This window comes from Mya arenaria, chromosome 12, assembly GCF_026914265.1.
Source record: "Mya arenaria isolate MELC-2E11 chromosome 12, ASM2691426v1".
Taxonomy (NCBI): domain Eukaryota; kingdom Metazoa; phylum Mollusca; class Bivalvia; order Myida; family Myidae; genus Mya; species Mya arenaria.
The window spans coordinates 4,785,074-4,805,450 of NC_069133.1; the positions used below are offsets into that span (position 1 = coordinate 4,785,074).

Consider the following 20,377-nt stretch of genomic DNA (forward strand, 5'->3'; position numbering starts at 1 on the left):
TTGTTGTATAGTTTTTCTGCATGTTCTATGTGTGTTAGTGCTTCCCATCATCGAATAATGTGCTTATTACTTAACACGGTTGTCAAAGTTCTTAATTTTTAATGCGGACATTTCATAAATCATGTGTTGGTTCTTTCGATTTAGCACCACTCAAACACACGCTAATGCGAGGATATATGATGTATCGATGAAGTTTATAACTAAATGAAGTAAGTAAATGAAGAAAATAACATAAATGAGTGAAAATGCAAAATATTATTTTAACTATAGCGATGGTACGGTTGTCTAAGTTTGGTAGCGCTTGTTCAGGTTATCTTGTAAGTGGAATGACTCTTTGCTCAACCTTGGTGGACACGCGCTCGACGCCTTTTAGAAATCTGTGACAGATATCCTCAGAACTCTATGTGCAGGTAGCGACAGGGACCTAGGCGGCGAAGAGAGACTTTCATGAGCGGGGCTGCCTCCGCAAGCGCTTATCAGATCTAGATCACTATGTTGTCGTTGTAGGATATATGAAGATCAATCGAAAAGGCAGTTAATCCAACTTTGGTTAATACAGCATTAGTTGGCAACTGCATTTCCGTAGATCGCCATTGTTTTAGTGTCGTATTGTAGGGATCTCGTTTTCGCATTTATTTAAAGGAAGTTTCAATTAGTGATAATTTAGGAGCGATAATATGCTCTTTTAATAAGGCTTAAACGATGAATCAGTTATTCAAACTTTGGCTAATACTGCATTAGTTTATAGCTGTCGTCCACCGCCTTGTCATTTCAAAAGCGTTCAACAAAATGTCCACCATATCATAACTAATATCATCATAAAATGCAGAATCTGTGTAAAAGCACCGTTACAGTAACTGATTGAAGCGGAAACATTTTACCAAGAAGAACCAACATTAGGAATGAATATTCATATAGACAAGGAGATTGAATCTGTTACTGTATGCTATGATTTTCTACAGATTGTGAAAATTAAAAGATAATTACTGTTTCTAACTTGCCCTCCGTCATTTCTTCCCTATTTTATCACTATTTCTTAGCCAGGAATCGAACCCAAGGCGGCTGTACTTGAAACAAGGACTGTTTAAACTGATCTACCAAGAAAACTATTGAGTATAGAGTACTAATTATCCAAATAATATACAAGATGTATGGGTACTCGATGTTTTGTATTCTTTTATTTCAGATTCCTATGTCCGGGTACAGATGTGGTTGCGGGGTTATCTAGCATATTCTGGAGGGGCGGACTATTTGTTCATGGCGGAGATGCCGGGAATGGACCACTTTCAGACCGGGAGTTATGACAACCTATCGGCGGAATTCACAGAGATTTGATCAGCATGACGTAAGTGCTTTAAACATTACGTTGACCATAGTTGAATACAATTTACAAGTTAAGTCAACAGTCGATTGACATTTGAATGAATTTGAAAGGATATTTGATGAAGATCTGCAGAAATATGAGATGGCTGTAATGCGTGGGCGTATCATGAAGCGCCATTGAACATAACGTGTTCTTGGTTAGCTTCCGGTCGTTGTCCGTCGGTTATAGTCTATTGTAAACATTTCGCCGCCTTATTTCATGTCGTTTTTTATGTTTTGAGAAAGTTTGAAAAGATTCAATTATTCATAAACTGTATTTTGGAATTGCAATTTGAACAATTTATTAAAATTTCAAAACCAAACTAATTAAACCATTTAAAATATCACTCTGATGTGAATTCAGCGGTACAAGACTCATTATATGGTCATATATGACAAATGGGGTTTTAGAAATAGAGCGATTATTTTATTAATATCATCCTAACGATGCTACATTATGCGTGCGTTATTACCTTTTTAGTGAAGTTCGATTATGAGTCAAGCCGATTAAGAGTTTTTCTCTCACGTTTCATTGATAAAGAAAGTACAGTCAAACCCCGTTGGCTCGAATTCGCTTGGCTCGATTCCCTCGTTAGCTTAATCTGGATGTTAAGAACCGATTTCTTTCAACTGAATGTTAGATATCTCGCTTCGCTCGAATTTTCGAGGCTCGAGGTATTTTCGCCAGTTCATATGAGTTCGAGTCAACGGGGTTTGATTGTACTCTAAACACTTAAAGTTATTTTCTAAAAAGATTTCTTGAGAAATGGAGACATTTGACGTTAGATTAGAAAGGCAAATTGACAAGACTGTCAATCTATTTAATAGTAGTGTATCTAATGTGTCTTTACTCTTGTAAGTTTCTTAAGAAATAAACAGTGAAGTGTCATAGTCTTGCAGCTGTCAGCATTGGTGGAAGTGGGGAGGTCGGGCAACATGACAAATTTTGGACATGAACATGTTCAAGTCATTCATAAGAAAATTCATACACATGTTATCAATGAAAGAACACATCCCTAAAGGAAGGCCAATAACTCTGGCTTAATATTTGTAAACATGTACACATCCCTAAAGGAAGGCCATTAACTCTGACTCAATATTTGTAAACATGTAAACATCTCTAAAGGAAGGCCCACAACTCTGGCGTATTATTTGTAAACATGTTCGTCTTGTGTGTGCATATTCAAGTTAAAAAGTAGATCAAACCCGAAATCAACAACGTTGCAATCGTACCTGGGGAAACATGTTATACCAAATACCTCCGAAACGTAGACAGAATATCAATCTTGATCATGTTAAAGCATCGCGTTATTTAGTGTGACATGTCCAGTTTAGACGGGTCACTAGGAAAACCTAGGTACTTTGCTTATATCAATGATATCGCGAGTTGTACAAAAACAACAATCAAGTACTAATGAAGCCTGATAAAATATAAATCAATATTTGAAATTTGGTAACGTTTCGTTAAGAAAAACGGTTTCGTTACTTAATACTAAACAATTCTTTTTTACAAAACAGATGGCAAAATTGATGGTTATATTGTATTTTTCTATCATACATATAAAGGTCAAGGTTGACTATGTGTTATGTCAGGGTAAACCAATGTAGGTCATGAGGTCAGATGTTCAATAAACCCTGGTTACACCGTCAAGGTTGTTTGTCTGATAACATACTGATACTAATATCCAAATTGTAAATTGTATTAAGGCTATTTTTCGGAATATGGAGCTACTATTATCCTTGAAACTTGAAACGTAAATTCCTAGCACGGCAGTGAAGATATACAATTAAATAATTCTTGCAAAAATCATGCACGTAGGTCATCAAAATACTTCAAAGATTCGCATACGACTTTGTATGTCAAAACATACATATTACTCAAGTGTTTAATTATGTCTTGACATTGGTTGGTGTCCTTCAATCAACATAAGGAAAATGAAACGAACGTTTGGCAAAAGGTCAAGTGTTCAATTACTCTAGGTCATATGTTTGAACCAATCCAATACCCAAATTCTTTGTAAGTACAATATATAAGGTATTTTGGAGTAATAAGGTATTATGATACTTCATCATTGTAGTATCATATTTAGGAGAGATCTGGCATTGTCGACTCTATCGTGTACAAATCATAATCGATTGTCATATCTGAACGCGTTTTGAGATAAACTCATAAGATTTAGCAATCATATTATCATTTTCAAAACATACATGTTTCAAGGTACATAATTCTCTCTTGAAAATGTACGTTGACCAACTGCAGGAAAAATAGACAAACATTACTTATGATTATTTTGGGTCAAATAACTTGATCACTAGGGTAAAAAAGAAATATCCTTGTTGACATTTTACAGGCCATTTGTTTACCCACTATTAATCAAACTTTGTCATAATATGGGTCGCCAAGAACTGTTGTCCTAGTAAGAACGTTTAAACGATGGGACTTATAACACCTTCGGTTAGAGGCGAACAACTTTACCTCTAAACCTTACACACCGACCGTTGGGAGTAGGCAAAAGTTAACGTCGATAAATAGTTTATATCTTTATTTGAGTCTCGTCAATATACACACTAAAAGCTACATGCAACACATTAAACAAGAATATGGCCATTCTACCCAGAATTACAAGAGACTATTTGACAAATACACAAAACATATGAATACAAAATAAAATACTGAATTGTTATAACATATGTGACTGATACTGACTGGTAAAACAACAAAAACAACAACAACTGTACTTACAAATTAAACACTAGTATGCCACACAAACAATTTTCGTCCATTAATGAGCATAAGATTTGCTTTAAAAGCCCATAGAAAAGTGCCCATACACCCGACTTAATACTGACAAAATATGAATGTAACCACAATGCAATGTGTTTATTGCTAAACTGTTAACTCTTGTAAGAAAGCGTGAAATGTATTTTCACCTTTGCAATGCATCGTTCGAACTATTTTCAAGTAATAATAAATTAATTGTCCTAAACCAAAACTATTGATTCTATTTTAGGCGATGATGTATAGGAAGCCGTCGGTACCAGCAACACCAGGCCGGAAGTTGCGTGCAGAGATTCAAGAGAATCCGCGACACTAGTCCGGGCATAACCCGCTGTAAATCATCAGAATACCCGTAACAAAACTGGACGTTGCGCGTTGCGACTCATCAGAACTCGTGACACTAGGCCGGAAGTAGCGATAATTGACCACAGCGGTCCCAACATTTGTTATAAAAAATAAGTTACTGAAACCCGCGCTAACCAACCAGACCGGAAAGTATGTGCAATCTTCAAGCATGGACGCTTAACAAGATCTATCTTCCTTTTCAGCTGCATAATTAACCGTGATACTAGAGCCGACGCTTTGTATAATGATCAAGCAAACACCGCCCTTCCGGAACTGAAGCTCCGTATTAAGATACAATCGAATCCGTGATACCAAGCCGGAAGTTCTGTACAGGGATCAAGCAAAGAACATAACATCAGACCGGAAACTCCGTATTGGGATGTGGCATCATCCGTGATATCAAACCGGAAGTTCTGTACACGAATCAAGCAGAAATCATGTTATCAGACCGAAAGCTCCATATTGAGATGCAGCACAATCCATGTACACTAAAGCAGAAATCGTGATGTCGGACCGGAAGCTCAATTAGGAGATGCAGCAGCATCCGTGCCTTCAACCAAAAGCAAGCAGAAATTGAGATGCAACATGAGCTATAATACCAGACCGGACGCTCGTCAAGGGGGTGAAGCAGAAGCCCCGTCACGGAAGAGCGGAAGTGTAGAGAAAGTTTATGTATTATGATTGTAATCACTTCATTGTTATTTCACGATTGCTCTATATTTCGCATTTGCCATACACAGTATTTATAGTTTTTATGATGTGTATGTTTGTTTCATATTCGTCATTTAATATATGTTTTTGTCGCAGGCATAATAATGCAGTCACGAGCGGTCATATTGATCGGCGTCTACGAACTCCACTATAAGGTCTCAAAATCTGAAAAAAATGTGTTGAACAATTAATAATTGTCCGGCGTCGAAGTCCGCGCCTATAAACTCGCTTACACTGTCTTAAAATATCAACAAATGCGTTGAAACGTTAAACAATAGAGCAAGTTTCATAAAGTCGTACATAGGTATAATACTTTTGTTCGAGAATTCGAAACATAAGCATCAACGTGATCAAGGTATGTAACTTAAAAGTTACAAATATTGACAATCTTTCTATACACTGTTTTTGAACATTTTGATAATACATATTTTGCATGCAGTCCATATAAATAATTATATTTTTTAAAATTAACAGAATCATGCGTATATAAGAATAAATGGGCAGTTGATCAAGGACAATGTGGGTACCTTTGAATATATGAGACTAGCAGTAGAAATACTAATCAAGCATAAGTTTACATTTCAGAAAAACTCAATTAAACCACATTAAGTTCTGGCCTTTTATGTTAAAATGAGCCTTACTATTTCTTTCACACCTTAATCTTGAAGTCCGGCTAATGTTACTTATTAAAACAATAGAACATTGCATATGATCAATAATTAGAGACAAAGCTCAAATTTAAGCAAGATACCATTAATAGCGTTAGAGATATTAGTTGGTCAAACAGAACTAATGAGATATCGTTTTAAAACACTCATATAATTATTTTTTGCAACTTTAAGAAAAGACACACTTAGCTGAAACAAACACTTGCATCGGAATCTTCTACATTCGTCATGGTCAACCGAACTTGTAATGAACCTTATTTACGTTAGGCCAATTGTTCTTTGTTTTTTTCGCTTGAATGACGTGACTTCTCATTCATAAAGAAGGATAAATATTATGCATTGGCGGACAAAGAATCAGTTACCGTATGTTTAGAAATGGGGAGGGGTGCGGATTTGGGGGACGTAGACTATAACAATTCAATAAAGGTCAAACAACATCTGTCTTGTGAATATGAGTGACTCATCTGCCAATAAATGCAATACATATGGGGAACATACATAAGCTAGAGTTCAACTGGAACCAGATGGAGAATGAATAAGGCCTGCTTACTAAAAAAGGTCAGATAGAACATTTGGGACATTTTAATGAACGATTGAGTTTTTGATTGCATCCTTTTGGATTTTAATGCAATTTGAAATATCAATTAAGGCTTATTTGGTTTTAAATTCCATTTCCGACACTAGTTTTGCACTCAATGAGATTCTTGTTCTTTCAGTATCTTCCGGTATAGTCCGGATTATTCCGGTTATTCCGGTGTCTTACTGTGTCGTGCGCTGGTTGAAAACAAACGGATGACTTGGCGTTTACAAAATACTTTAAATTCGTCAATCGTAGTACCAAGACAAACATATACGATTTTATTTGATATGTAGGAAATGCGTTAAACAACACAAGGCCCAAATCGTAATATAACTAAGGTGCTGCCTCTACCGGCCTGAAGTGTTTGTGCCGGAAACTTTAAAGGGGCTGTACTCCGTTTGATGAAATAGCGGAAAAAAGAAAATTGTCGAAAACTGACATAAACATGGTATCGATGTGTACAATGCATTCAAACTTACAAACTGAAGTATATTTACATTTTGGTATCTTTTTACAATTGCGATATCAAAGTGTAAAACACTGTATAAAATAATTGTCCTGAGATTCGTTACAGAAAAAAATGAATTTTTGGTGGCAATCAGGTGTACAGTCCCGTTAAAGTTTATTTAATGACTAAGTGAAATATACTAGGAGTAAAAGGGAAACGTTTTTTGTATATGTTAATGAAACTTTTTAAATGACAAACAGTTCTATTGCTGTTAGTGATTTATTTAGTATATACACAAGCATTTACAATAATAATGTATACAGTATATATAATGCATTACTATATATTTTATATGAAGTTTGGAGTTATTATTATTATTTAAAGGGGCTGTACTCCGTATGATAAAATAGCGAACAAAATAAGAAAATTGTCGAAAACTGACATAAACTTGGCACCGATGTGTACAATGCATTAAAACTTACTAACCGACGCGAAGAATTGTGTCATATAAGTTTCGTTTACGACTCAGCACATCAATATTACAGCATCGAGTATTTCCAAACATTTTCCACAAGGTTTGAACGCGAAAACTATGATATCTCCAAGTTTCACTGTTAATGTTTCGCAGAAACTGACGGATTCATCAGGTCGTTAGTTTATGGTTAAACCATTTTTAAATCAAACTTTAAATACGTTCTTCTGACATTATACAAAGAATATGATATTGCAACATGTTTATAGCACACGACTCACATTGAATGACACTGATTTATCATCGTAACACTTGCGAATTTGCAGTAGACCGTGCACAGACCAATTCAACAGTGTAAACCCTGTCAAAAGACACAAGGTTAGGTCCGAAAATACTAAGCGAGTGACTCATAACGTTTAACTTACATTTACATATCAAACTTTAAGCAATACTCGGTAAGTCGTATACAACATTCCTTTTATATTTGCAAAAATAAACACATTGAATTTATGTCTTTGGTGTTTATCCTGTGCCATTTAAAGGGGTTCATATTAAACTTTCGACAACTGGGCTTGTTTCTGCAGATTTTCCCATAAGTATTGCATGATAAACCAGCGAAATTGATTACTACAACATCATATACGATCAATTACCGTCATTTCAACAACCTTTCTAATTCCTGTAATCTTTGTCTGAAACTCCCCAATTTCTAAGTGCCTTGTTAAGACTACTTATTTAATTTCTCCTTGATGGAAAGCGTCTGTTTTAATTTAAAGTCGTCATTGTTCAGAACGTCCATTTAGTCAAAGAGTTATTTGAACTCAAAGTACTAACACATTCTACAATGTGTATGAACAAAATTATAAAACATACATTAAAAGGCAATTTCAGGATTTGAAGGTCAAAATATAATAACGTCGAATATTCCCTGTGATGTGTTGTCTAATAACACGCGAAATACGACAACGAACGCTAATTTGAATGAGTATTAACTGTATTCCGTTCCAAACATTGTGCATCATTTAAGGATAAAAAAGAAATTACATGGTTAGAACGTTTTCATAGCAGACCATATAATATATGAGGTTCAGGGCGAAATAGCCGGTCAATTATATTTACAAATCTGCTATAATTTAGAAAAGGCTCTGATATGCTTGTGTTTATAATTGTCGTTAATAGCTTTCCATACGTTTAAATACTGTTATCGACAACATTATCGCAGTCAACTAATGCTACGTATTATTCATATTCAGTTTTCTCTGTCAAAATGTGGTCGGATTAATTCTCCGAAATTATATCAGGAATAATTCGTTGGAAATGTATTTTGCCATTGGGCAATGGCATTCGTTCCTTTTTGGTTATTGTCACATTTAAATAAATATGTAAAGGGATTTGTGAATGTCAACACTTCATTTATTTGAAAAGCATAAGGTTATTAATAGAAAAAACAAAACAAAAACCTTTGTGTTCCAGTGGTTTAGTTTATTTCATTGATCTGTCATATTGGCAACATGTTTGAGGTTATTGAAGTTGCGTTTCATTGAGCGTTCCAAGACGGTATTCCTATCTGTTGTTCAAAAAGATATAATTGCGATGCATGTGTGGTCGGCTTGTGGCGTACAATTAAAGTCTTTCGTGCAGCGGCATATGCATTAGGCTCTTTACCTTTGCCTCTAAAGAGAGTTTGTACCTTAATGCTCTAAATTTTACAGTATGGCTTGTTTTGTAGTTTTCATTGTTTAATTCATTTGGATTTCCAATTTGGGCATATTCAAATTAAAAATGTCATGGCGACACGAATGTGAATACGATTTTGCTCGAAATTAAATCAAATATCGTTACCTACTTTGGAAATTTTTCACTAATATAAGAACAGTATATTTTATAATATTGCTCTTACTGGAATAGTGTAACATTTCGTTTATCCGTTATATTCCTATCTTTGAAAGTTGATGATGCGAACGCATATAAATTATGTAAGAATGAAATGACTGATGCATTATCCTGTCATACTCTCTTATGAACTTAGCGTTCGGATGCTTGAACCACTCGGCTTTACCTCGCTGATTTTAATCAATACGTATCGTAATTCATGTTTTATCAAACAATTATTATTACATACGGTTTTCCACCTAATTAAACCATGGACCATACTACCATTCTCTCAATACTGTAAGGGACAATTCATATAATATCGATCCATACTTTCGAAAGGATATTTTTCCTATATAGTTATAACAAAGAACATAGTATATTATATATACACTATGCATAATTTGTAAGAAATCCTTAAATATGGACACAACGTTTAACTATATCGCCCTTAAACTGGTTTGTAATCACAAACAATACAGAGCCTTTGGAAGGTATTGCATAACCATCGAATATGAATTAGATTTTTTTAAACAATCACAAAACATCGCACAGATATCGAAAGTACTCAAGTACATAGAGGTTCCACAATTGTTTCCGCATACTACAATGCAATAAGCCGAATGTACACGCTTTGTGCCTCTATTTGTCACAAAGACACGGCAATGATTTTGGATTGCGAAATTATGCGATGTCATTCGATTAAAGAAGGAAATCTGTATGAAAGTGGTATGACATGACACTAACGAGTCGCGGGATTCGTACAGTAGTGTTATAAACGGCGATATAATCACATTTGAATTTGGTCACTCTGCTACATATTGAAACAAGTTCGACTTCATTCCAATCATCTTTGAGACGAATTATAAGCAACGTAAATGGAAACATTAAGATTTGGACATATTGTTGCGGAACTGTTTACAAAACCAGTGTTTAATCATTAAAGGCTTTGGACCGGTCCACATGTGTCATTATTTACAACAAAATGTATAAATATAGACAATAATCTTTTAAAATGATTGCTGTACCGTTGGCCATTCTTTTTACTTGAGTGCTTGTGGCGGCAAAGTGAGTTTAACATACAATCAATGACCATTCTATGACAAACTTGTTTCATATCTGATTATTTAAAGCACTAGAACGAGTTACGTAAATAACTATAAATGTACATTCTGTGCAATTTAAATTTTACATAGAACATTTCTGTGTTAATGTATTCTTCGCTACATTTAAAAGATCGTATTGAGTGTAATAAGTCTAATAAGTATATTAAGTCGTTTTCAGCCACAGTAGTCTGTTTACATTATATACATTAGTCACAAATGTTCGCATGTCGCTATCGTCTGGTAACAATGGAAAATATTTAATTCCTCACAATACTAATGTAAAGCCTTCTAGCATTCATAAAATATAAATGACAATCATCAATACAGCAACATAACACAATTGACATTAAGACATTATTTTTCTGAAGCTCTTCAAACGTCGGTAGTGTTTATGTATATCCTGAAAACAATGTTTAGTACCTATTGAGTTATACTACAATAATGATAATCAGTTTAACCAAGAGAAAGCATGCACGACAACGAGTTTAGCTGTTCATCCACATTTATTGGCACGTTTTAAGTGCATGATGGTATCCCTGTTACTTCCCTCTATTTCTGTGACACCACAGTTCGTTCACTTTTATTGATACGATGATAAGGAGTACATGCCATCAGCCGTGGACATTGGGTTAAATAAAACTACAGTAGCGACCAGAACGTTTCAAAATGGTCACATAACTTATCAAAAATTACATCCAATGGTTTGTTAATCAAATGAGTTGTTTTTCATAGTATTTGCCATTTTCTCTTTTTCTGTAGCATTTGGTTCAACACAATAAATGTGTCGCATTGTTGCTAATTATGTGGTCGTAATGATTTGGTATTTAAATAGCCCTTATTCCGAAAAATGTAACAATTACTGGGATATACCAAAAGTCAGATAGGATGCACAAATTACAACAATTGCTAAAATATTGCCTATTCCATGCTATACGTGGTACAACGTGCCCAAGTGCGCTGGATTTATGTTGCGGTATCTTGCAGGCTTAAATGTTGCAGAATTGAACTTCAATTGTTTTCATATTTATTAATCGGCAAGAAGGCAACTATTGTAGAGAAATAAAACCAACAGGTAAGGGGTACATTATTGTAATATGTATGTTTAGTTGGAACCATTGTTTTACTTGTACTTTAAATAAATTTTCGATCTAAAAAGATACGCATGATTAACATTGTTTATATATTTCTAAGACACTGATAACATTTCCTTTCGAATGCCAATAAGGTTTGATATAGTTAAATTGACTCTTATTTTATTTTGGCATCAAATGATATTTTTTTTACTTTTGATCAAATGGAGTAACATTACTTAAACTATTGAACAAACAGCAAACATCACCAAGAAGAAAGCGGAAAATCGAGGCATAACATATTTTAATATTCAATAGCAACAATACTTTAAAATAATATCTAAATATTTCACAAATTTATCTGTGTTTTAAACAGAGCATGAAGTCACTGCTGCTACAAATCGCGCTACTATTGACCGTGACCTTGATCCTTATGGTTGAAGGGACGAAAAGGTTTCGGAGTGGCTGCTGCAAAAACTTGCGATGCTGGAAGAAACAAATGAAGTGTGAAGGCTTTGGAAGTAGCTGCAGGTTGTAAAGTATTAAATATTATTGCATAAAATGTGTTTTCGGTCCGTTATCGCGGTGCGTTTAAACGTAAAAACCCGGGCGTTATCGGTAGAAAACGTGCATTATTCAGTAAGTTCATTTGCCGTTAATGACGGCCTTTTTGTTTTACATTAGTGCTATCAGGGCCCGCATCATAACAATAGACGCTGAGCGCCCTGGTTTCTGACCGAAAGTGGTTCCGCGATGCAAACCTTTGCACAAAACTTATTTCAGCATGTATAGCTTTATACAAATATATAAGAGATGAAATAAACAACATTTAACTTACATATTTTCTTCTGAGTTGCCTTTTGCTGGCAATCTGAGGTGAGTATTTTATGCAATATGCTTCGCACCCGGGCTGTAAACCGTTTTGCGGGCCTTTACAGATGGTTACGACCTAAACAAGGTGTATTAACCCTATATTTGAATGTTTAGTAAAAAGTCGTAGATTATGTGACCAGTGGTAAAGCGGGTTTATGTTTAAACTTTTTGCTACTGAGCTTGTTTCTGTAAGTTTTCGCATGGATTTTGTTGAAACATGCGTTTGAAGGTGAAAATACAAAAATTGATTTCAAAATGAATATTAATAGCATGTAATTATGCTTAACTTTCAGGTGCGTTGACGATGACTTTGTAATTGGCATAAGCGGGCCGAGAAACGTCATTGATCGGAAGGACCCTGCCGTCGCCAATGAATTGGTCGTAGAAGAATCTCATCCGAATAAAAAAGCAAGTCGAATTGTTGACGCCACGGTTGATGACAATGCTGAAATCAGGAGAGGGCCTTTTAAGGAAAAGAGCTATAGAGTCGACGATGACATATTTGAAGACAAGAACGGACCTTCTACAGTGTTTGACACAATGAATAATCTTGTCACCAATCTCAGGAAAGGAACAACAGAGCTTCCAAGATTCTTTATCGAAAAGAAGTCTGGTGTTGATATTAATACCAATGAAGTTGAGAAAGGAGATGCTACAGTGTTTGAACTTAAAAATGTTGGTATCAGTGATGGCATTGTCCAGCACAAGAGTGAACCACCGTATAAATTTTATAAGAGGAAGGACGAAAACGCTAATGAAAGAGAATGGGCGAATAGTTTGGTCGAAAGTGAAGTAAACACTAAGGCTGATATATCTAAACAAGGAAGTTACGGAGAAAAAGAGTTTCTCAACGACAAACAACGGACATACGAGAATTATGTTGTTGATAAGGATAAGCGCGTTCTAGCAATTCTAGCTCAGGTACTTCGACGGTTGAGGGGTGCTCAAAAGAAAAGAGAAGGAGGACAGGTCAATGCTGCGTCAAAAGTAAATAATATGCAGGATTCCACTCCAGAAGGTCTTGAACATGATGAAATAGACAAGAGAAAAGTAAACGCACACTTCAAGATTGCAAAGTTCTCTGGTTCTGCGACAATTGCGAATAATCCAAAGTGAATTTCACAACAGGAGGACTTGAAAAAAAAAATGCTAGACGAAGACAAACGACACGCAATCTTCAAAATGGCTTAGCTCTCTGGTGCTGCACACTCTGGTTAAACACAATGATAATTGGTTGAAAATGAAATACGCGAAAACAAACGACACGCACACTTTCACATTGCAAAATTCAAAAAGGCTGCGACTACCGCAAATAATACACGAGCTCTTTAGGAGTTGTAGTAGATGAAGTAAGTTTATAAAACCATGTAGCCAAACTGAGAATAATAACATACACTAGTGCAGAAATGGATTGCTTTGTTATTTGATAAATCAAGTTTTAAACATGGACAGTTATTCGATTTTGGTTTAATTATTAAATATTTATTTTATCAAAAGTGTGTGCTCAATTTATGTTGCATAAACCTGCGCTGAGACAATACTTGTTTTTTCGTCCTGATGTGACATAGAAACAAACACTGTTTACCAAGGGAACGTTTGGTGTCATAGACTCATTCAACGAAACTCGATTCTAAATGGTTTGAAAATAATCACATCCACAAAATACGAGCATAGTCGAAAGCGTACTATCATTTGTCTGTAGGAGTTTGTTCATGTAACTTGGTTGTGATAAATTGATGCTGGATCAGATGAATTATATTTGTTTAATTTTGGAATTATTCCTATATGTTTAGACAAGCGTGAGGCTATGGCAAAACTAATCTTGGTAAACTAAATTAGTAGTCTCGTGTACGAGTTTACTCGATTTTCAGTTACCATTTAAAGGCTGTAATCTCTTATTTATCAGGACAGCAAATATGATCCGTATGTGGTCAGTGTATGGTTTATGTACTTAATTATGTTGTGTAGGTTCGTTTGAGTCTCCCGTCAAGGCAGAGCGCCTTGACGGGAGACTGAAACGAACCTACACAACATACTTAAGAACAGAGCAAACAGGGTTTAAATTGGACTTGCCAATGCAGTTGTTATTGTAGTATTCGAATATATTGATAAAGGGTTTCAATTTGTCTTTGTAGTTATCAAAGAAATAAAAAATTAAACACTTATTATAATGGCATTTTCTCTGAAATCGAGACATTATGCATTCTTAGCTTGCGTTACAAAAAACGCCGAATGAATATCGAATGCCCGCATTGTAATTTATACAAAGGATATGCAGTCCTGTACCTGTTATTTTTATTTAATTCAGAAGTAAGAACTGCACTGTCAATGTGATTTAAAAATGAAATGAGAGTTTCATTATTAGTTTCCAAAGAGCAAACAAACATTTTAGACATAATAATGATCTCAATATTTGGTATTTCATCCATTAAATGAAACAAATTTTTAAGTCGGCCTTTATGTTACAATTATTTAGCACTCATTTTGTTTAAGATATTCCAACAACATACAATCATTTGTAAAAAAAAAACCGACAATTAAAACACAGAAAATATTCACGCAACTTTATGTTACCGTCAATGAAATACACACATGTTTCAAAAGACCATTTTCTCTACGATGAATTTACTTTAATACAACTCTGTACAATCTGTTTTCTGCAAAGTATAACCTAAACATATACTAATCGTCGGTTGAATTAAATTTTTAACCGTCTAAAAACAGGAATTCCACATGCTACTACTCTTAAAATACGAATACCGCAGTTCGTCGCCTCAATCCTAATAATCTGTGTATTTAACTAGATCTTAGACATGCTACTGTTCCATATAATGTTCTTATTTTAAGTCTACAGTAGAGCAGGCATTTAGTCCCAGTTTAGTATTAATTGTAATGGCATACCTGTCATTTTGTGCTTATAAATACCATATTATGAATCTAAGTTCCTTTTTTATATCTTTTATTCCAAAAAGGTTTTTTAATTTCTTTTAAACGGGCGCTAGCCTTGTGGTCATTTAAACATCTCGTTATATTTAGCAGAAAGGAAATATGAAAAGTTTCACATTAATCTCAGTATATGGAGGTACAGCGTTTAGATAATGTCGATATTGATGTCCACGGTTAAAAAAACACATCTAGTTGTCCTAAAACTAACAGTTTATACTGTCAAAATTCACACTTTATATACTTCAGATAAAATATTATCATAGAAATGGTAGAAAATACGAAGACTATTCTTTGTTAAAGTACTAGAATAGTTTTCCAATTTACACATGATTCAAATTTCAATTAGAATATTACACTTGATGTGACAACTTGCGATGATTTTTCCACGCTTGATATTTGATATCGTGCATAATTCCATCATCATATGACACTTGATGTGACGACATACGTTATATTTAGCAGAAAGGAAAAATGAAAAGTTTCACATTAATCTCAGTATATGGAGGTACAGCGTTTAGATAATGTCGATATTGATGTCCACGGTTAAAAACACACATCTAGTTGTCCTAAAACTAACAGTTTATACTGTCAAAATTCACACTTTATATACTTCAGATAAAATATTATCATAGAAATGGTAGAAAATACGAAGACTATTCTTTGTTAAAGTACTAGAATAGTTTTCCAATTTACACATGATTCAAATTTCAATTAGAATATTACACTTGATGTGACAACTTGCGATGATTTTTCCACGCTTGATATTTGATATCGTGCATAATTCCATCATCATATGACACTTGATGTGACGACATACAATGATTTTTTCACGTTTACTAATCCATATCATGCATGATAGTTTCAGCATTAGATGAGACTTTTTTTAAACATTAACACAATAAAACAAACAAACAAACAACATGATGTTTCACATAGAATCGCTGTGCATGTCTTTCAGAAACAATGCAAACAAAAGTAAATGCATAGCAAAATCAGATTCTTGGAAATAATAAAAAACACAATTACATACGATTTCTTGTATAAGCAACATTTCTCAAATGTCCGTTTACTACTTTACTTCAGTGATTGGTATAGTCGCTTATCTAAAATGGAATTCGCTCAATAACACATTTAATTGCCTAGATTAATTCACTTTCATCACTTGTCAGTATTGATAAAGGAAACTGTCTTGATAAAACAAAAGTGTTATTATCAAGTCAGGCTATCTGTTCGAAATGTCCGAGTATGTTTTTAAGAAATGCTGGTGTTCAAAACAAAAATGATGCACGATGTGTTATTATAGTTCGCTGACCTTTTCAAGGGTTAACAAAATATTTCGTTGGAGACTGCAATTATTGTAAATAAAGAAATAATGTGATTGAAGACTACTACAAGCACAGTTACACATTAACCTCAATTCACTTCCTTTCTATAAATCAAGCAAACACATACATTTATTAAAAAAAATAAACTGGCAACTGTTTCATGCGTTTTAAATAACTTAATCTGATCAATTGTTCTTTTTCTTGTTCATCCAGCGATATACCGTTCCCAACAAATCACATACCATTTATATTTATCGACCTGCATTGCATGGTACTGCTGAAAACCAGTTCTTTTAAGGGAGTATTTAGCGGTATTAAGTACGCATTTTGTCGATTCAGGTAATGTCGAATTATTTTTTAAAATCATATTACATTGTTCCATACATTAAAATTGGTAATCGAGCTTCCATTACCAAATTTTAAATGACAATAACTACGAGTTCCACCAAAACATCTTCATAGACACGGTTTGAGACAAGAGGCATATACAGTGGGCCGTCGGGAGGAGATATTTATCAAAATCCTTGCTTCGATAATTTACCTTAAAACTCGATAAAAATTAAATCGAAACCTTGATTCCTTTAACAAAACAATCACTTGGAAAATGATACATATATCTTTCACATCAAACCATGAAACATACTTACACATATTATATTTAAGCAAGTTTGCACATTGAAATCATTGATTAACAGTAATAACTTAATGTATATTGACCAATCAATACACATTCTAGCTAACTTTGCCCAATATAGATAAACAGGTGGTTACTGATTTGTACGGAGATACCTTCATTATGATATACTATGAAGTGTTAAACCGTTGGTTTGACTAAGGCGAGACATGGTCCTGTATGCAGACAAAGTGTTATAACTCAGACTTGACTAAGACGAGACATGAAACTGTTTGAAGGCATAGTGCTATACCTTATGGTTGGCTAAGACGAGAAATGATACTGTTCTAAGGCAAAGCGTTATACATTTGGGTTGACTAAGGCGTGATATGAAACTGTTTGCAGGTATAGTGTTATAGGTTCGGGTTGACTAAGGCGTGATATGATACAGTTTGCAGGTATCGTGTTTTACTTTCGGGTTGACTCAGGCGTGATATGATAAAAATTGAAGGTATAGTGTTATACCTTCGGGTTCACTAAGGCTTGAGATGATACTAATTGAAGGCATAGTTTTATACCGTAAAGTTGACTAAGTTGAGAGATGATATTGAATAAAGCGAGAGATACTCTCATTATGATACATTATAAAGGCATTGTGCTATACCTATATATAGTGAATTACTTTACAGAGACACACCTATTATTAGACTGCATAATGGCATACTGTTATTCCTTCAGGTTGAATTAGGTAATATAAATGAGACTGTTGTTAAAGTATGATCTGTTGTACTTTTGGTTTATTGCTTTATAGGTAATGTTTGTATCTGGTCGTTTTGAAAGTTAAGTTTAATCAAAATTAGGTCAGGCTATTGTTTTGTTAATACTTAATGCTTAATGTCTCCAGGAAAACATGATTGTACTAAATAACATCTGATCATTCTGTATTATTTGGAAGTACTGGTCAATAATGAAGATATTGCACGCTTGTGATGATGACGACAACGACGAGAACGGCGTCAATGCTATGATTATTCTTTTTCTTTTCTTTTTTAAAAAATGTTGATAAATAAAAGCTATGTAGAATGTATGTTTTTGTTTGTTTTATGAACAGCTTTTAAGACATCCAACATATGTTTAACTATAATACTATGACAGAACATTATTGCTGCCCAACTGTTCAGAGATAAACCATGTTCACAGTAACATTACACAGCAATAGACCCTCGAGGTTACTGAACGAATGTAAGCTAAGTTTGTTACTTAATTACACGTTAAATGAATTCGGAAGTTATGAATATAAACTAAACGGCAATGCCCAGCTTGACGTCTTCACAAGCATGCTATGATGTTACAATGATTGACTGGTCGAGGCTCACAAATGTAGCAAAGACATTCTCTCCATAGTTTATTACATTATATTTTGATAGCCGATTGGCTAAAACTATAAATGTGGCAAATTCGATTTCAATAACATAAACACACAAGGTTGACAAAGGAATTTGTCTGTAACCACTTTTTTATGTAGGATTTTCATAAGTTCGATTGATCAATCAAATGTTGCCCCATATCTTCCAACTAAAATATTTAAACCACATAATTTGAATAAGAAACTTTAAACAAGCATTGTCTGCACATTTAATTACGTTGTAACTATGGAAACGAAACTCCAGTGTGAATTTCCCGTTGATCAGTATATCACCCATATTTATTTAAGAGCCAGTAGATCAAAGGTCAAATTCACTAGGAATGTTATCTTGATCATTTTGTCTTTCTTAAGACCATGAACCTTCAGTAGCAGGTCGCCATTGACAAGTTTCAGAACCCGTATATCTTTGTAAATTAATTCATTCATTCCTTCTACAATATCTGCATGGAATCCTCTTCCAGTTGAGGCAAAGGCTGTAAACAATGCAACACTGTTATGAACGGCAATATATAACCCATTTGAAATTGGGCACTCTCGGGCATATTGAAACATGTTTGACTTCATTCCAAATATAGCATCATCCCTTTGAGACAAATTATAAGCAAGGTAAATGGAAACGTTAAAATGTGGACTTAAAATATATAAATGTATGCATATAGACAATAATCCTTTTTCATGATTGATATTACTTTGGTCATTCCTTTTACGTGTATACTTGTCGCGGCAAGGTGAGTTTAACATACAATCAATGTCCATTTCAAGACCAACTTGTTTAATATCTGATTATTAAAAGCACTAACACGAGACACGTAAATAACTATGTGTTGATTATGTGGGCATATTGCACTCAGATCGTATCTACATTTAAACAGTTCAAAACACAATTCTAACGTTAAAGCCTTCTGTCATTCATAAATGACTATAAACAATACAGCAAAACCACACAATCGACCATTGAAAGTTTTTAGACATTATTTTGCTGATTTTTCTGATGCTTTTAAAACGTCTTTAATGTTTATATATTTATCCTGGAGTATTGATACAATATTGATAATCAGTGAAACCAAGAAAACAATGCACGAACAACGAGTTAAGCCATTTACTAACATGAATTGACACAAGCGATGTTTAGATACCACACCGCCAGGCTGTCTTTCAGCATCAATTTACCTAGACAATGGGAAAGAACTATTTCCAGGAATTGAAATAGAAACATTATGCTTACAATGTTTCATATAATTGAGGATTTATAATTATTTAAAAAGAAAGCATCGCATTATTATTACTATATTATTTTACAATTATTCTTAAATGCAATATCCAGGTTGATATCCCTGTTGCTTCCCGCTATATCTGAGAGCCTACTGTTCACTTTTATTGATACGATAATAATGAGTACATGTTATCAACCTTGAACATTGGATTGAATAAAACTACAATAGCGAGCAAAAGGTTTTTAAATGGTCACACGACTTATCTAAGATAACCTCCGTACAACTGTTTGTAAATCAAATGAGTTGTTCTTTATGATATTTGTCTTTTTTTGTCGCATTTGGTTCATTACAATAAATGTCATGCATTGATGTTAATTATGTGGCCGTTATGATTTGGTATTTAAAGGAACACGTAGCTCGAAGTCTTTAATCTAAACAATATAACAATTACTGAGAAATGCCAACAGTCAGATAGTATGTGTTAATTGCAGAGGTTTTAGGTAAATCGAATACCAAATTACAACAATTGCTAAATAATTGCATATTTCATGCCACACGTGTGACAAG

The 20,377-nt window shown here is 34.2% G+C and overlaps 1 protein-coding gene across 1 annotated transcript; it reads left to right on the plus strand.

Annotated features, from left to right (window-relative positions):
* Positions 1-11,280: 11,280 nt before the first annotated feature.
* LOC128211960 (uncharacterized) lies at positions 11,281-14,497 on the plus strand. Its single transcript, XM_052917128.1, has 3 exons — positions 11,281-11,415; positions 11,790-11,944; positions 12,580-14,497. Exons 2-3 carry the CDS (start codon positions 11,793-11,795, stop codon positions 13,400-13,402), a joined length of 975 nt encoding a protein of 324 aa, XP_052773088.1. The 5' UTR covers positions 11,281-11,415; positions 11,790-11,792; the 3' UTR covers positions 13,403-14,497.
* The last annotated feature ends 5,880 nt before the right edge of the window (positions 14,498-20,377 follow it).

Excerpts from the sequence above, each read along its gene's own strand:
- LOC128211960 (XM_052917128.1), top strand. The coding sequence starts at position 11,793 with ATGAAGTCACTGCTGCTACAAATCGCGCTACTATTGACCGTGACCTTG. Across the intron at positions 11,945-12,579 it reads GGCTTTGGAAGTAGCTGCAG|GTGCGTTGACGATGACTTTG; the intron begins GTTGTAAAGTAT and ends CTTAACTTTCAG.